The 16,177-nt window shown below is 54.7% G+C and overlaps 2 protein-coding genes and 7 non-coding genes across 9 annotated transcripts; 3 read left to right on the top strand and 6 right to left on the bottom strand.

The window, feature by feature from the left end:
• Positions 1-174: 174 nt before the first annotated feature.
• Positions 175-4,960, top strand: LOC115496160 (uncharacterized). The gene is made up of 3 exons (XM_072932966.1): positions 175-317; positions 2,576-2,763; positions 3,027-4,960. Exons 1-3 carry the CDS (start codon positions 175-177, stop codon positions 4,232-4,234), a joined length of 1,539 nt encoding a protein of 512 aa, XP_072789067.1. The 3' UTR covers positions 4,235-4,960.
• A 2,895-nt stretch (positions 4,961-7,855) lies between these two features.
• On the bottom strand, positions 7,856-7,985 carry LOC115496321 (small nucleolar RNA SNORA35). Its single transcript, XR_003961794.2, has one exon. It is a non-coding gene; the product is annotated as a small nucleolar RNA SNORA35 (small nucleolar RNA).
• Positions 7,986-8,579: 594 nt separating this feature from the next.
• Positions 8,580-13,264, bottom strand: RPS8 (ribosomal protein S8). Its single transcript, NM_001309509.2, is given in 6 exon segments — positions 8,580-8,738; positions 9,253-9,382; positions 10,312-10,487; positions 11,848-11,947; positions 12,325-12,431; positions 13,249-13,264. Coding segments are annotated over 6 exon segments (627 nt in total). The 5' UTR covers positions 13,253-13,264; the 3' UTR covers positions 8,580-8,628.
• Positions 8,938-9,009, bottom strand: LOC115496314 (small nucleolar RNA SNORD38). The gene has a single exon (XR_003961787.1). It is a non-coding gene; the product is annotated as a small nucleolar RNA SNORD38 (small nucleolar RNA).
• LOC115496313 (small nucleolar RNA SNORD38) lies at positions 10,012-10,084 on the bottom strand. Its single transcript, XR_003961786.1, has one exon. It is a non-coding gene; the product is annotated as a small nucleolar RNA SNORD38 (small nucleolar RNA).
• LOC115496315 (small nucleolar RNA SNORD46) lies at positions 12,038-12,141 on the bottom strand. Its single transcript, XR_003961788.2, has one exon. It is a non-coding gene; the product is annotated as a small nucleolar RNA SNORD46 (small nucleolar RNA).
• Positions 12,500-12,584, bottom strand: LOC115496312 (small nucleolar RNA SNORD55/SNORD39). The gene has a single exon (XR_003961785.1). It is a non-coding gene; the product is annotated as a small nucleolar RNA SNORD55/SNORD39 (small nucleolar RNA).
• A 591-nt stretch (positions 13,265-13,855) lies between the features above and the next one.
• Positions 13,856-13,970, top strand: LOC115496318 (U5 spliceosomal RNA). The gene has a single exon (XR_003961791.1). It is a non-coding gene; the product is annotated as a U5 spliceosomal RNA (small nuclear RNA).
• Positions 13,971-15,984: 2,014 nt separating this feature from the next.
• Positions 15,985-16,099, top strand: LOC115496324 (U5 spliceosomal RNA). The gene has a single exon (XR_003961797.2). It is a non-coding gene; the product is annotated as a U5 spliceosomal RNA (small nuclear RNA).
• Positions 16,100-16,177: the final 78 nt, after the last annotated feature.

Below are 16,177 nucleotides of genomic sequence, written 5' to 3' on the forward strand. Positions count from 1 at the left end.
GGTTGTGGCGCAGGGAGGGTTTGCAAAGCCCCTGTGTTTCCTGTGAGCCCTGACATGTCCCTCCCTGCCTTATGACAAACTTGGGTGCAGGTGGCCAGTCCCCAAGAGCCTTTCATTCTGTGCCAGCAGAGGGGGGCACAGGTGGGGCGCTGGGCACACAGGGACCAGCGGGAGATGCAGAGATGGATGGGATCCATCCTCGCCCCTCGGTGCCTGGGCGAGGCTGTGCAGGGCGAGCAGCGGTGGCCGGTGCTGCTCCCTAATGGCCGCGACGAGCACACGCCGCTCTGCCACCCGAAACGGGTCCTGGAAGGGCGGTGCTTGGCATCTCTCCCTCCCCACGGGCGCGGAGCTGGCAGAGGTGGCCGCAAACCCGCGACCCCCACGAGTCTGAAGCAGCAGTGTAGCAAAAGCCCCTCAATCTTCCCGCTGTCCTTCCCTTGCTCACAGCACTCACAGGGTGACTCTGTGACCATCCCGTGCCCCGTGCCTCAGTTTCTCCCCACTGCTTGGGGCTCTTGCCACTGATGCTCACTGTGCTCCAGAAGATGCTGATGGTTTTATATGAGCACTCCAGAAAACAGCCCCGTTCTTCCCAGCACATCCCCTTTCAACCCAGGGTACTGGGGACGAATTTACTCCATTTTTTTTTTCTGCAGAAAAACTGAGAAAACCTGCCTGAATACAAAGAGGAAACAACAAAGATCTGGCTGTTTTTTTGTTTTTTTTTTTTTTTTTGTGTTTCCAGCTTTTGTAGGGGAAGCACACAGAAACTCAGTGCCCATCAGCAGACATGGCCCAGGCTGGGATGCTGCTGCCCCCGAGGGAAGCTGCCTGCTTCCATCACGGCCCCGGGGCTCCCCGGGCACCGGTGGCATCACAGGTTTTCCGATGGAGGCCCCAGCTCCGGAGCTGAGTCAGCGTCTGAAGGCAATGTGTGGGTGGAGGCACCCAGGAGGCCCCGGGGGACCTGTCTGGGGATGATGTGACAGACAGGGACTGTCCTGGGATTTCCCACAGAGGGACACTGGGGACCTGCGAGGACTGAGAGCTGCCGTCTGTGCTCCTGCTGCCCACTGCCTCTGGGTGAGTTCTTGTGCAAGGGATGTGTCCCACAGCCCATGTCCCGCCAGGGCTGAGGCACCTCCTCTCCAGGAGGGATGGAGCCTGGGAGCAGACCCCGCCGCCTGCAGCTGCGATGCACAGCATCTCATCACAGGGTTTCCGTCACTGATCTGGGGCAGTGGGAGGAGCTGTGGTTTAAGGTCACCAGCCTGTTGGTCCTGGGGAAGGGGAGGCTTTGGGGTGAACTCCTGACTGCCTGCAGCTAGTTAGGTGGAGTTATAGGAAAAGGGAGTCAGGCTCTTTGGGGCTGCGTACAGTAAAATCATGACAGGAACGCAATGCAATCTGCATCAAGGGAAATTCCATCTAGATATTAGGAAACTTCTTCCCCTTGTGCATGTGGTAAAATATCACAGGAGCCCAGAGAGGCTGTGGGATCTCTGTCCTCCATGATACTCAGCCCTGGCCTGGTGCCCCCACCCTCGTGGCATTCAGCGATGCTCAAGCAACACCAGGAGCAGGGGAGCTGAACCAGCTGCCAGCTCACGCCTGCACCAGGGCTGCCTTATCAGGGCAGCTGCAGGGCACTGCTGTGTGCCCTGCATGCAGTGCCTGGGCTGCAAGAGCGACACCAGCCAAGCATCGGGGTGCAAACAAGCTCCTCAAGACTGGGGTGACAGCCCTGACCCCCTCAGGAGTGGGGTGTTCCCATCCCTCAGCACAGCTCTGCAAAGCATCGGGCTGCAGCCACCAAGGAGGAGGATGGAGAGGGTGGTTGGTCCCTTGGGTGAGCTGGGGAAGGAAGAACCAGCACCAACAGGGGCCAAGGCACCCCAGAAACTGGGGCACAAGGCACCACAGTACTGGACACGCTCAGCTCAGGTCCTATCTTACCCATCTACATCGGTACCCAAGCAAAAAGCTGCTGGTACACACCGTGTGCCTCAGTTTACCCAATTCACCCTGTAGTGAGCACACATGCACTTTCAGGGTGCTTTTTTTCCAGCACTGCTTTTCTGAGGGATGATCATGCTTTGCAGAGCTCATGTCTGACTCTGCTCCTCCTTACTGGCCTGGGACTTGGGTGGGATGGAGGGAATTCATAAGGGGTCCAGTGATGGAGTGTGACGCTGGCCCTTTTAGTCCCCATCCGGCAAGAATGTCCCCTCTGCATGCTTTCCCCAGTGGAGCTGGCAGTTGCACCCAGCTGGGCAGAGCCCTCTCCCCGTCCCAGGAGAAAGACAAACTCAGCAGAGCCCAGCCCAGCCCCTTTCCAGGAGCTTGGGGGGCTGATGATGGAGTAAAGACAGGACTGGAGGGACACATGGCTTCTGGCGGGGCAGAGCGGGTAGAGAGGGAGAGGTTGGGAAGGGACATTCTTTCTGGGGAATGCAGAGGGGAAGGGTGATGAAGGAATGGGTTATGGAGGAGGGCAGAATAAGGGGGCACCCCGGCTTGATTGACTACAGGGGAGCTGGGTCAAGCGTAATTTGGGGGTACCGCTGCACAGGCCCACGGCTGGCGGGACCCTCGCAAGAGGCTGGGGGGCTGAAGGGCGACCAGGGCCGGGCCGGAGGGCGGCGGGGCCGGGGCGGGATGTGGCGGGGCCGCCCCGCGGCGAGGCGGAGCCGGCGGCCGCGCCCGTGGGAGCGCGACGGGACGCGGAGCAGCCCCGGAGGATGGGGCGGGCGGCGGCAGGTGAGCCCGGGCAGGGCACGGGGGCACGGCCGTGGCTCCGGGGGTCGCTCGCTGCCCGCGGGCACCCGGCCGGAGCGGCGGGACACGGCGGGAGAGGCAGCCCCGGGCTGGCCGGGCACGGTGGCACCGGAGGATGGCTCCGGGAGGTCCTTTCGCGGCGGGGAGGAGAAGTGGGGTTCACTTTCCCCCGCTGGGAAGGCTGGAGAAAGGGAGCGGGAGGGCAGGTGGCACAGGGAGTCACCGTCCCCTCTCTGTCCCCGCAGGCGCCGCGCTGGGCACCGCGTCCCTCTGGGGCAGCCTCCTGCTCGCTGCCGGGCTCGCCCTCCGCCCAGCACCGCCAACCTGCAACTGCTCGGAGCCCATGGACTACCAGGCTTTCCGGGAGGCTCCGCTCCCTGAGAGCTGCTGCCTCAACTTCACCAGCTCCAACATCACCCACCTAGACTGGGGTGCACTGGTGGGGGTGCAGGGGCTGCGGGAGCTCTACCTCTCCCACTGCAGCATCACGGCCATCAGCAACGCACAGGGAGTCCCTCCTGCCTTGGAAATCTTACACTTAAGTCACAACCTGCTGGAAAGTCTCCCTGGAAGCTTTCTAGAAAATGCCCCTAATTTGAGGGTTCTTTATCTGGATAGCAATCAGCTTCAGGAGCTACCCAGGTCCTTCCTGAAAGCATCTTCCCAGGTCCAGGAGATCTACCTGGGCTTCAATGCTCTCACCTTTCTTCCTGCCAGCCTCCTGAAGCCATCTCTGCTCCAGCTTCAGCTCTCCAACAACAGCTGGGACTGCAGCTGTGCTTTGCTGACCAACCTGGAGGGTTGGTCCAGCCAGGCTGCTGAGGTTATCTGCCACACACCAGAGCACTACCACGGTGTGGGGCTCCGGAGCATCCCCCGGGATGAGCTGTGCCACTCACACGGCCTCACCGCCCTCTTCATCTGCCTGCCCCCTCTCCTCATCCTCACCAGCATCACTTGGTGCTTCTGCCGGCAGAAGAAAAAGACCAACTACAGCCTTCAGGGCAGGTCCCAGAGCCACCGGGCCACGGCAGAGAGGAGCAACGTGCCAGTGTCCGCAGAGCCCCACCACTACATCCCCTATGAGCTGCCTGCTGCTCCCTCCAAGACCGAGAAGAAAGTGCTGCTGGGGAAGCAGGTTGTGCTCCAGCCCTTCGTGGATCCACTGGAGAGTGGCAGAGACATCTATGAGGAGGTGGAGATCCAGGTGGGATCCCCCAGCAGTTCCCAGGTGCCATCCCATGAAGGGCAGCTGGGCACCCCAGCACCAAGGGCAGAGGAGCTGGGCAGTGAGCCAGAGGTGGACACTGTCAGCGTGAGTGAAGTCCTGAAGGACTCTGCTGACCGGGAGAAGATCTACATGAGTCACACAACCAGCTATTACAACCTGGTACCCGGCATCGAGCTGGAGGACTCAGACAACCTGGAGTACGAGACCATCGACCTGCACTGATGCCAGGACTTGGGCTGTGTCTGGACTCACCAGTAGGATGGCAGGGGCTGGGCAGGAGTGAAAGCCACCAGAGCAGGGGAGGCATGAGTTGTCCTGCCGTGGCTGACAGTGGCTGTTTGCAAAGCTGCACCCCCAAATACTCATCCCTTCCCCTGTGCTATCGTGTGAATCCCTCGCTTACCATGTGCTGCAGCTGGGCAAGGCTGCAAGGGTGCTTCAGGCTCTGGAGACCCTACCACAGGCTGGTGGTGCCTGAGGAAGGACAGGCAGGGAAGATGGGGGCTGGTTTTGGGGATCAAGTGATGATGCTGTGAGTGCCAGACTCACTGACCAGAGCTTCTTCTCTTGTTGGAGCCAGGCGGTGTTTGGCACAGATGTGCTGCTCTCCAACCTGCACAGAACACGGTCTGGAGACATGAAACAGTGCTGGCCCTGCCTGTGTGGTGTGCAGGGGGTGTCACTTTTGGATGGGGTGCCCCGGGCCTGTCAGGGGAAGCCTGTGGTGGCTCTGCCTGCTGCCCACCCCACACCCCACAGTGGCACAGGGACTTGAAACAGTCAATGCACATGTGCTGCTTCATGGTGTGTGTGTGTGCACACTTGTGGGAGTGGGTGTGTGAAGTGCACACACAAACAGTGTGCATCAAACAAGGGGCATCAGCCCCCTTGCAGACAGCCCTGTAGGATCCAGCTCTCAGTAAGAAATATATCATTTTACTCCTGGCAGTGTGGCTCCATCCCTTTGTGCTTTGGGGATGTGGGGAGTGCAGGGATGGTGGACTTCACTCCTATCCCATCTACCCTCCCCTGCCCTGGATGATGGCCCAGTGAGGGTCTTGCCCAGCATCCCTGGAGCCTCTTAGTCGCTCTGGCAGAGCAGAGCTGGGCACTGGCTAAAGGCCAGCAGAGCCTCTGCTTTGTACCAGGATTTACAGCAGGGGTGGGGAAGGCGTCAGCCTGCTGCAAATGCCACAGATCCTGAACAAAGCAAGAATTTGTGGGGCTCCTGGGAGCAGGGCAAAGGCTGGGGATGCTGTAAATCAGTGCCCAATACAGGCACCCCCAAGTCTCCCCCATGGTGCTCCAGCACTTCTCTGCAGATGCAGGGGGGCACCCTTGAGTCCTGCTCCTCCTGCCCAGGGGAACATTCTCCAGGCTGGAAGCTGCATTGGCCACCCTGCGTGCTCTGGAGCCGTGCTGGGCCTGGTGCCCAGGCAGGAAGGGAGGGAGCTGGGCAGGGCAGGACGCGGTGCTCCGGCCGGCAAAGGAAGTGGCGTTTCCTGCAGAGTGCTCGGGGCTTCCAGCAGCCCGTGGTGGGACTGCTCAGTCCCAGCCCCACATGGCCTGGGGACAAGGATAGGATGTTCCCCCATTTGATATCCAGCTGGACTTCTTTCTCTGCTCCCTCCTGGGCCCTGGGAAAGTATCCCAGCCTTTAATATCCCTTCACCACTCTCTGCCAGCCAGCGTATCTCACTGTACCCTGGCTCATGTCACCCCCCCATCCCCACAGGGACAGAGGGACCAGAAGCTGCCACAGGGCAAAGGCAGGACAGCCAGGGTTAGCAGCTGTCTCCAGGGGCTGCAGATTTTGACTAGGGCTAACAACAGCTGCATTTCTCACCTGTGCTCCAGAAATGCCCACAGCCCTTCCATGGGTGCCCTCTCTGCTCATGTACCCTGGGGTCCCATTCCCAGGGCTGCTGGGAATGATGTAACATCCTGTCCTTTCCCTCCTCCTCATGAAGCCTAAATTCAGATGCCACGGCTGATGCAAAGGGAGTGACCCAAATTATCCCAGTGGGTCTGTCCAGCCCTTGGTCTGGTACCTGCAGCCCCCACCCAAATCTCCATCTGTGACAGGTGCAGGGAGGTGTGACCAAACCCAGTGTTCCCTGTTCTTTGTCTGTGACAGCCCTGGCACACTCAGACATGTTTTCCCCAAGAATATTAGTTTAAAAGCTCCCTTTCCTTCAAGTCCCCCTTCTTTTAAGGCTGACAAAGTTCCTCAACAAGCCAGCCCTGCTTCTCCTGCACTGCCTTCCAGGTCACTGCTGGATCTATTGAAATGTAACCACAAGGTCATTTCCTGGGTTGGATCATGTCCTGTGAAAATACCCCAAAGTTAATACTGTGTGGAGCTGAGAGCCACTCAACAGCAAGGAGCAGGACACACAACAAGGGACTTCACCTGGCTTATGCTGCAGCTGACCATCCTGTGAAACCAACTCTTTTTAAATTCAGACCCTCCACCTGTCAGAAGTGGGTAAGGTCCTCAGCCTAGGCTTTCACACTTCTGAATTCTAGCCAGGCTAAAGCTGTGCTTAACCCCAGCCCCAGCCCATCACTTCCTGGCTCAGTGCACAGCAGGTTTGCCCGCTCCCAGGCAGGTAAATCCCTGTGCCATCCATAGGGCTGTGCATGCCACAGCTGCACCACCTCGGGAGTGAAGTGCCACACACCCCGGCCAGCTGCCACTGCTCTGTTCCCATGTCACACCCGCAGGTGCCACTTTTGTTCCTGTGGGCAGTTGCCCTTGGCAGCTGTGTTTTCTCTGAGTAGTAACTTTCTAAACAGCACACATTGATGAGCCATAATCCTGTTCATCAGGGGACAGGTTTATAATCCTGCCCTGACATCAAGGCAGCATTTGCTCGATAAAGTCAGAGTTTCTCCATCTGTACAAAGTTCCCCAGAAACACCCTGAATGCTGTTTGCATTCTACAGAGGATGACGGAGAGAAGAAACACGCTCAGAGGAAGCAGCAATGACACATCTCTGCCAAGCGTGCTTATCGCCTCCACTCCACCTCTCTGGAAAGCAGGCGAGCAGGGAAAGTTTACACCGGATCACTATGGAGAAGGAATGTGCTTGTGAAAACATCCCACCCAGCCCAGGTCCCACTGCCAGGGACTCCAGGACTGCAGTGGCACCCAGCTGGGCTCAGCTCTGCTCACAGTGCCCGGGAGCACAGAGCCAGCCTGTGAGGGACTGCCAGTGCCACGGTCATCAGAGCAGGTCCCATTCTGCAGCGCTCAGCTCTGGCACTGACTCATGCTCACCTCCCTGCCAGCAACACAGGATGAACCCACACTCCCCAGGGCACCTCCTGCTGTTACACCTGCCAAACACGGCACAGCACCACAGGAAAAAAACTTAAACCCCTCCCTGCAAAACTATTTAGAGGGACAGAGTTGCATTTTTGAAGCATGAGACTTTGGTCTCACTACAACTCTCCTTTGGGTAAGATGATCACGGGCCACCTCCCTTCAGTTCAGAGCTAAAGATTGTGATGCTGGGGCTGCAGGAAGTCTTGACTTGAACCAGTGATCCAATGGATAAATGAGGCTTTTGTGAAAACACACAAATGGGATGAAATGTGCAGTCTGTTCACCTGACAGGCACAAAGTGTGCGAGCCTGGCCCGCTCCATGGCACAGGACCAGCCCTCAGGTGAGCTCCTGACTTCCCCCAGTACCTGCACAAAGAGCAACTATTTGCAGAGATTTACCCTCTTTAAGGACAGGAACCTCTAGGCATGGCATCACCAAAAGCATCCAGAAAAGCTTTTGTTCACCACAGCTTTCCAATTCCACCACAAGTGACAGGGCACAAAGCTGGAATTTGTATCCAGCTTTCGAAAGGGACAGACCATGATGTGAGCCTGGCCCTTCTGCTAGAAGGAATTGATCTTGCACTGGAATGAGACCAAGGAGGTCAGGGGAAGACCAGCTGGTCATTGAGCAGTGCCACCGAGTTTGGTTAAAAGATACTGGATCCTGCAGAGAATTGTACAACCAGGCAGGACACACCAAAACGGGCTGCTGGCCTGAACCAGGGGATGGGAGCTCATGAAATGTGGAGGGCAGAGGCATGAGCTACCAGCTGCAGAGGCTGAAGGTGTAATAGCCAAGTTTTCAGCCAGACTTAGCCCATTTCCCCACTGACCTCTCCAATACCCCATGAGCACACGGGTTAGCACCTGCTAACCTAACACAGCACAGGAACAAGGGCAAAGTGTGCACAGACCTCAGGAGCTCAGAACCCAGAAGTTTTAACGGGGGTGCACACTTGCACCTACCTCCTGCTCACAGGTTTTCAATATTGGACATTCCCCACTTCTGTCAAATCTGACAACTCTTTTTCACACACACACTTGGTCCTGCAAGTCACTTAGAACCCACTGAGATGTTTTAGTTGAGCACGTGCAGGGTCAAGTTTTGCCTGAAGATGCTAAAGGGCTCAGGGATTCCTTGAGTTCCATCTTCCTTCACATTTTACAAGGCAGGTGGAGCTACAGAAGACCTCTCCATACTGCACACACAAACGAGCACACAACCTGTTACGGTAGCAGACTCTTGGTTTTATTCGTTCTCTTAGCACAACAGTTTTTATTCATTTGCCTTTTCTGGCCTTGATCTTCCTCAAGTAGAACTCTAATTCCTTGCCTTCCAACACATAGCCATCGGCTCGGCCACACTGTCCAGGTCTGGAGGCAATGCAGGCTGCAAGGAGAGAGAAGCCACCCAGTTAAAGTTTGGCAATTCCCCACCGCAGTGCACACACCGATGAACACACACTGCACACAGCCTCTGCAGCAGCATGGACGAGTGGCTCATCAGTGACCGAGTCACCAGGTCCTGTGCCTGAGCAGCACCTCTGCCGGAGGCACCGTGCTCTGGAAGCTGCAGTCCCCAGTGAAGTCCTCCTCAGATCTCCAAACTGTCATCGCTCGGGTTCAGTAGCAGAACTGGACAAAGGTCTCATCACCAGAAGACTTCAGAACACTCAAATGTTTGCCAGAGCTTGAAACATCAAAGCTCTTAGATGCCTGTGGCACATTTTTCTGACACACATCTGCTCATTTTGCTAATCTTGAGCCCCATTTCCTTCTCAAAGCCCCAACAGGAATAATCACCTACAGAAGCCTGGCTAGCCAGACTTCCCCATCCTGCCACTAGTGGGGTATCTCTGGAGAAGATTAAAGAACAAGTTACATTAATGCTGCCAGGGACTCACCAAGTAGCTTTCCTTGCTGGAACTGCTCCTCAAGAATACTTGCTATCTTGGCGTTCTTCTTTCGCTCATCGTATTTTTTCTGGATCTTCTTTGAACGCTTCTTGTTCAGTATTTCCTCCTCTTCAGGAGTCTAAATCCAAAACCAAAAGCAAGAAAAATTGTTTGACAAATGGCCAGCTTCCATTAACACCGGTTGTTTTCCACTACCATGAAGGACACCCTTGTATTCTCAGCACTGTACTGTGCTAAAAGTCATACCTGGCAGAGGTACAAATAATTTGATCTCACAGAACCAGGTGCTGCATTTCACTTTTGAGACCAAGAAACACAACACTGCTAACAAGAGTCACTGGTGACAACTGAGCACACTGCCCTAGGGAAGGCTGTTCTCAAATCAATGAAACTGCAACAGTTTCCCTGGTGAATCACTCCTCCTACAAAAAGCAGTGAATACTCTTTCCCTCTGCAGAAATAATGAAAGCACTTGGGTGTGGGTGCATAGTCCAGGCAGATGAGCTTTCCCCCTGCTTCTGCATTATACAGCACCCAAACAAGGACTGCTTTGCTTTTAATGCAAGGATTAATCTGAATGCTACATGTGGGGTTTTAAATACCTTCAAGCAGTTCGGGGTTCAAGTCTCAGATTAATGGCTCAGTGTAGTTTCAAGACACTTAAAAACACACTGAAGTTCAATGAGCAATCCCCAAGCTTCTCACCAAAGCAATCACAACCCAGCACAAGAACCCAACCTATGAAGTCTTCCTCAGCATCCTAAATTGTCATCGCTCTCCCTTCAGTAGCAGAACTGGACAAAGGTATCATCATTAGAAGACAAGATCTCAACAGGCAGGTCCTTGTGCACAAATGGGTGTAATGCTTTCGGGAGAGCTCCTGCTACTGAGCACTCCATTAAGAGAGACAGACTTATACTGGGAACCTATGGGAACACAATAGGGTACCCAACCCTATTCTGGCAGCACTGTCTGTTCAGGATGGGTAGCTGCCTGTGGCAGGGCAGACTGCTGTGTCAGGAGCCCAAAGGACAACACCAGGCGTACCAGTTTGGCGCCCTTCTTGCGTCCCAGGGGCAGGGCATAGTGGGCCTCGTACCACTGCCGGTACGGGGTGCTGTCAATCAGCACGATGCAGTTCTTCACCAGGGTCTTGGTCCGCACCAGCTCGTTGTTGGAAGCGTTGTACACAACATCAATAATTCTGGTCTTGCGAGTGCAGCCTTTCAAGAGAAGAGCATGAGTTCAGACCTACAGGGATCAGACAGCTGAGTATTTGGCTCATAGCATCTCACAAATACCCTTTAAATAACTTTGCACTCAACATCCCATCCAGTATCTTCCAGCCTGCCTGGCACTGAATTAAATTTAACTAGAAGATGCATCCATTTTTCATCTGTCAAACTTTCTGTTAGGACAGAAATCTACACCTGGAAATGAAATCCCTCCTACACAAAAAAACAGGATCAGTGGCCTTGTTGGAACTCATCTCAAAGAGATCTAAGCAATCCTAAAATTTCCAGACTAGCAAGATCAGCAGATGCCAGCCAACACTGCACACAGGGCTCAATGCTGTATGCACTTGCTAGATTACTGAATTAAGCCACACTGAGTGGGGCTGCCCTGAAACACATTCCAGAACCCATTTCTATAGGATCAGGGTCTGTGAATAAATTGACAAGCCGGTGTTTTCACCCTTCCAAGACCCACCTGAAGCATGCCGTCTTAGCTGCTGGAATGACTGTTTAGCAGTCACCTGCCCTGAAAACAGCCCTCAACATACACAAGGATTATGCACAAGGAGGGTTTTCTCCCTTCACTCACATACCTTGTCCATGTTGCAAGGTATGCTCAACCTCTTCACATGTGCAATACTGACTGTAATGGTATTTTTCAGTGCACAGACAATGCTGTGAAATAACTGAAAACATGTCCTGTTCCTTCACACCACTGCAGGTCACTAACTCACCACTTTCCTTGCTCCTGTTTTACCATCCTACCCAGCAACAGTGACTGGGCCCAGGCTCAAGTGATTCTGTTGTCAGCTTGTAAAGCAAAGAAAACCCACCTTGCTCAGGAGAAATATGACAGAATCCCCCTCTTGCTTCTGGGCTTCCCGCTTTTGCTTAGCAAAGCAGAAATATGAAATTACACATGCTAATGTTACACTGTCCTGGGGTCAGGCCTTCTCCCAAGCATCCTCAGCACCTTTCTCTGTTGCACAACATCACTTAACTTTTAGTAACAAAATTCACTGATAAACAACACTTGTGTTTGTGAAAAACTACTCATATATAGTATTTCAGCTCCTTTTTAGTCCCCCTCCCCCACAAGAAGTTAAGGTAAGCATGTCACTCAGTGTAACTATGACACTCCTATCACTGTGAACTTAGTGGAAATCCAGGTCCCCTAAGGCCACGTAAGGTCAAAGTTATCATCATCACCATGCATGCTGCTTCAGCTGTCAGCTCCAGGATGTCCAATCCAAGCCCACAAATCCATGCGTGCGTCCTTCTACTCTGCAGCAGTACTGCAGACCAGCACAGGTTTCCCTTCCATGCAGTGGGCTCACCACATACTTACATTCTGACCCCCAGGAGAAGTTGCCAACATCCAAGCGAAGGGCTCGGTACTTCTTATTCCCCCCACGCACCCTCACGGTATGAATCCGGCGTGGGCCAATCTGCAGTCAGAAACAAACACCAGGCTGCCTTGGTGCTGGAATGCTGCATGGCCCTCACAGGAGCCCAGCACAGCCCTAACCACCAAGGCAATGTGGTCAGTGTAACTATGACAAACCCCAGCATCGGCAGATACAGTAAATGACCAGAACGGTCTGTTGCATCTACCTAAGGTGAAAACTTCATCACTCCAATTGCCTCTTATTGCAAAAACGTATTGCTGCTTTCCATCGGCAGAGGGACAAATACCACCTTCTAGAGAAGCAGGGTCAGATATTCAACCCCACACGAAAACAGCAGGAATTTAAACCTCTGATGTCACAAAGCAGCAACTCGAGTTTGAGAACACGCTTCTGACCAACTCTGCCCAATCACTCACCTTAGTGTTGGCGGGAGGTCGCCCCAACTCATACTTCCTCTTCTTATGGTAGGGCTTCCTCTTGCCCCCAGTCTTGCGGCGCTTATGCCAGTTGTCCCTGGAGATACCTGAGTGGAGAGCAGTGTGATCAGAGGGTGCCACCAGCCCGGCTGGCTGCAGCAGCAGGGCGCGGTTCTGAGTCCTCAGCTCTCCAAGGTTGGTATCCGCATAGTGCACTCAGCCTTATGCAGCAGTTAGAGAAGATTCATCATTGATACTCAGACCTGCCCCGAGCCATCCCTTCCAGCAGAGCTGTACAAAGCAGACAGACCCCCTATATCCGTGTCCTCTTTGGGAAGCTGCCTCCCAACGTACCTCGCGTGCTGGGCACTCTCTGGAAGCGCCCGATGCCGATCTGACAGGCACACTACAGCAATCATCCTACGCTACTGTCAGGATGTGGTATATCCGCTATAGGAAGGGACCCCCATCCCACCTGTCCGCTGAGCCCCTACGAGAGACACCCTGAATGAACTCAGCCCGATGGGGATCATCTGCCGAACACGCCACCTCCCGCATGGCCCAAGCTGCCCACTCGCGCAGTTCCGCAACGCCAGCCCGCATCCCTCCTGCTGAATGCCGCTCCACCTCACCCGCATCTGCTCATCTGCAGCAGACACCGGGAGCTCGCCCAGCGCTCGAGATCTGCAGGAAATCAAGGCACGGCGAGACGAGGCCGCCCGCCCCCATCATCCACCGGGCGCCATGTTGGGCCCGCTCACCCTCCCCCCGCCAGCGGCTCGGCACTACCGCAGGCGCCCCCGATGGCGGACGGTGCAGGCAGGCGGCAGCCCCCGCTTGCCACCCGGTGGGGGATCGGGGCGGATGCGGCGGCGCAGCGGGCGGATGGCGGCGGATGTCGGCAGGCCGCGGCCCTTCACTCACCCATGGTGCGGCACCGGCGCAAAGAGGCGGGGCCAGGGCTCGCGGGGCGGCTTGGCGGGGCGAGCTCTCGCGATGCGGTGACGTCACGGCGCGGCCGGGGCGAGGCGCCCGCCGTTACCGGCGGAGAGTGGCGGGGCGGCTCTGCCCGCGGGCCCGGCACGGAGCGGGCACTGTCAGGGCTCTGTCTGCCGCCGGCCCGCCCGTCCTGTCCGGCGGGTCACCGTGCGACCCCCTCCAGGCAGTACCCAGGCCCGGCGTCCCGCGGCGGGGCTAAGCGCAACACGGGGTGCGGGTCGGGACAGCCTCATTAGCATATGCATTACTATTCTGAATAATGCGCTGTGCAGCGCCGGGCTCATTAGCATATGGCGTTTAGTATTCAGATTTATTCCCCTACCCAGGGTGCGTTGCGCGCCGGCGGAGCGGCCCCGGTCGCGCTTTCCGCCGGTGCTCCCCGGGGCTGCTGCGTCCGGGAGCGGGTGAGTCCCCGTGCCAGAGCCACGGGAACGGACCGCGGCGGCGGGAGACCCAGACACGGCACCGCAACTCGCCGTGTCCTAGAGAGGCACAGCCGAACGACGGTGTGTACGCGCGGCCAGTCCACAGCATACTCTGGTTTCTCTTCAGATCGTATAAATCTTTCGCCTTTTACTAAAGATTTCCGTGGAGAGGAACAGGCACGAGTGTCGAGAAATTTTTTGAGGCTCCATTTCGGTGGAGCTACCCCTACTCTGGTAAAAAACAGACTGAATGGAATACTGTGCACTCTGAAGTATCCAAGTGAGATATACTCGGATAAGTGCTAATTGAACCCTTCACCATTACCTGTGTCCAGGTTACACAGATGGATTATAGGAATTAGTCGGATGGGTGCAGTTCTTAGCGTTTAGGAGCACACATAATCACAGGATATGATTTTATGCAGGTGCTTTTATTACAGAACTCTGGGAATCAGGTACAGACCCAAATCTGACTCCAACATGGCTTTCGAGCTGAACGTATTTTATATTCTATCATGATATAATTTACATATTAATTATTAAACTTATATTGTTCTATTGTACACATTGACCTTTCTTGTGATCTTTCTCAAGCCCCTGACTACAGTGTCTCCTGCTTATTCTTACGATTAAACAGTAATTATATTTAATTACTAAACAATCATCACATCTAACAATTATGTTGTTTATCATACACTAGCTACACAGGTGCAGTTCTAGCAAATACAAGGCCTATACTTTCCCAGGGTATTTTCCCAGGGCCTGCTAAGCTTAATTTTCCTTCTGACTCCCCAAATCCCCATGATTTTAAAACACTTTTACTATCACAGTCAGGGTTCTGTGGCCATTAACATTTTATCCAGGTGGAGACAGGTGACAAACACTGTCCCTCAGGGCTGTGTCTTGGGACTGGCTGGGGCTTTCAATATCTTTTAAAATATCTTTTAAAATATCTTTTAAAATATCTTTATCAATGACACAGACAGTGGGAGTGAGTGCACCTACAGCCAGTTTCTAAGGTGAATGGTGCGAGTGACACACCTGAAGGACACCCCTATTGCCATCTAGGGGGACCTGGACAAACTTGGGCCCACAAGAACCTCACGAAGTTCAATAAGTCCAAGTGCCCTGTGTTACCTCTGGGTCTGGACAATGCCAGACAAGAACTAGAGAACACAGACTGGAAAGCTCACTGAGACTAGCCCTGATGAGAAAGAAGTGGGGGTTCTTATGGGTGAAAAGTTGACATGAACCAAGAGTGAGCAGTTGGAGCCCAGAAAGCCAGAGGAGGCAATTCTGCCCTTTACAGCTGAATCCACCTCTCTGGTCCCGAGTACAGGAAAGACATGGATATGTTGGAGCAAATCCAGAGGAGGCTATGAAGATGATCAGAGGGCAGGAGCCTCTCTCCTGTGAAGACAGGCTGAGACACTTGGAGTTGTTGAGCCTGGAAGAGAAAAGGCTTTGGAGAGATCTTATTGAGACCTTCCAATACTTAAAAGTGGCCTATAAAAAAAAGAGTTAATTACTTTTTATAAAGGCATGTAGTGATAGGGCAGGAAAGAATGCTTTAAAATGAAAAGAGGAGACATTTACATTGAATATTAGAAAGGAATTCTTTACTGTGAGGGTAGCGAGGCACTGGAACAAGTTGCTCAGGTAGGTTGTGGCTGCTCTATCCCTGGCAGTGCTGAAGACCAGGTTGAAGAGGGCTTTGAGCCATCTGGTCTAGCAGGAGGTGTGCCTCCTCACGGCACAGGGATGGGACCTAGATGATCTTTAAGGTCCCATCCAACCTAGACCATTCTGTGATGCTGTTTTATTTTTCTTACAATTGTCAATTTAATACCATTTTGCTTTAATTATTAAACTCCTCAGTCTCAACCCACGCGTTTCTCCCTCGTACCCTTCCCGCGGGGCAGGGGCGGCCAGCGAGGGGCCCAGCCGCCATCAAAGCACAACGGGGCGGCGCCATCCCCGCTGCGGCTGGGGCCGCCCCGCCCCGGGACCGGCCTGATTTGCATACCCAGGGTGCCCCGCGGCCCCGCCGGTGTCCGGTCCCGCCGGTGTCCGGCGCTGCGGCCGCTGCCGCGGGCCGTGGGGCCGCCCGGTGTGTGCATCCCGCGGGGCTGAGCCGGGGATGTGGGGCTGGGGGCGGCGCGGGGGCAGCCGTGCCTCACCCTGTCCTTTGTGGGGTGGAACGGACAGCGCCAATGTCGGGACAGAACCCCAAAGCATACTCTGGTTTCTCTTCAGATCGTATAAATCTTTCGCCTTTTACTAAAGATTTCCGTGGAGAGGAACAGGCACGAGTGTCGAGAAATTTTTTGAGGCTCCATATCGGTGGAGCTACCCCTACTCTGGTGAAAAACAGAAAAACTCTTAATTTCACTAACATAGATCATCCATCTACGCTGCCGCTAGTCATC

The sequence above is a fragment of the Taeniopygia guttata genome, chromosome 8, assembly GCF_048771995.1.
Source record: "Taeniopygia guttata chromosome 8, bTaeGut7.mat, whole genome shotgun sequence".
In the NCBI taxonomy this organism is placed as follows: domain Eukaryota; kingdom Metazoa; phylum Chordata; class Aves; order Passeriformes; family Estrildidae; genus Taeniopygia; species Taeniopygia guttata.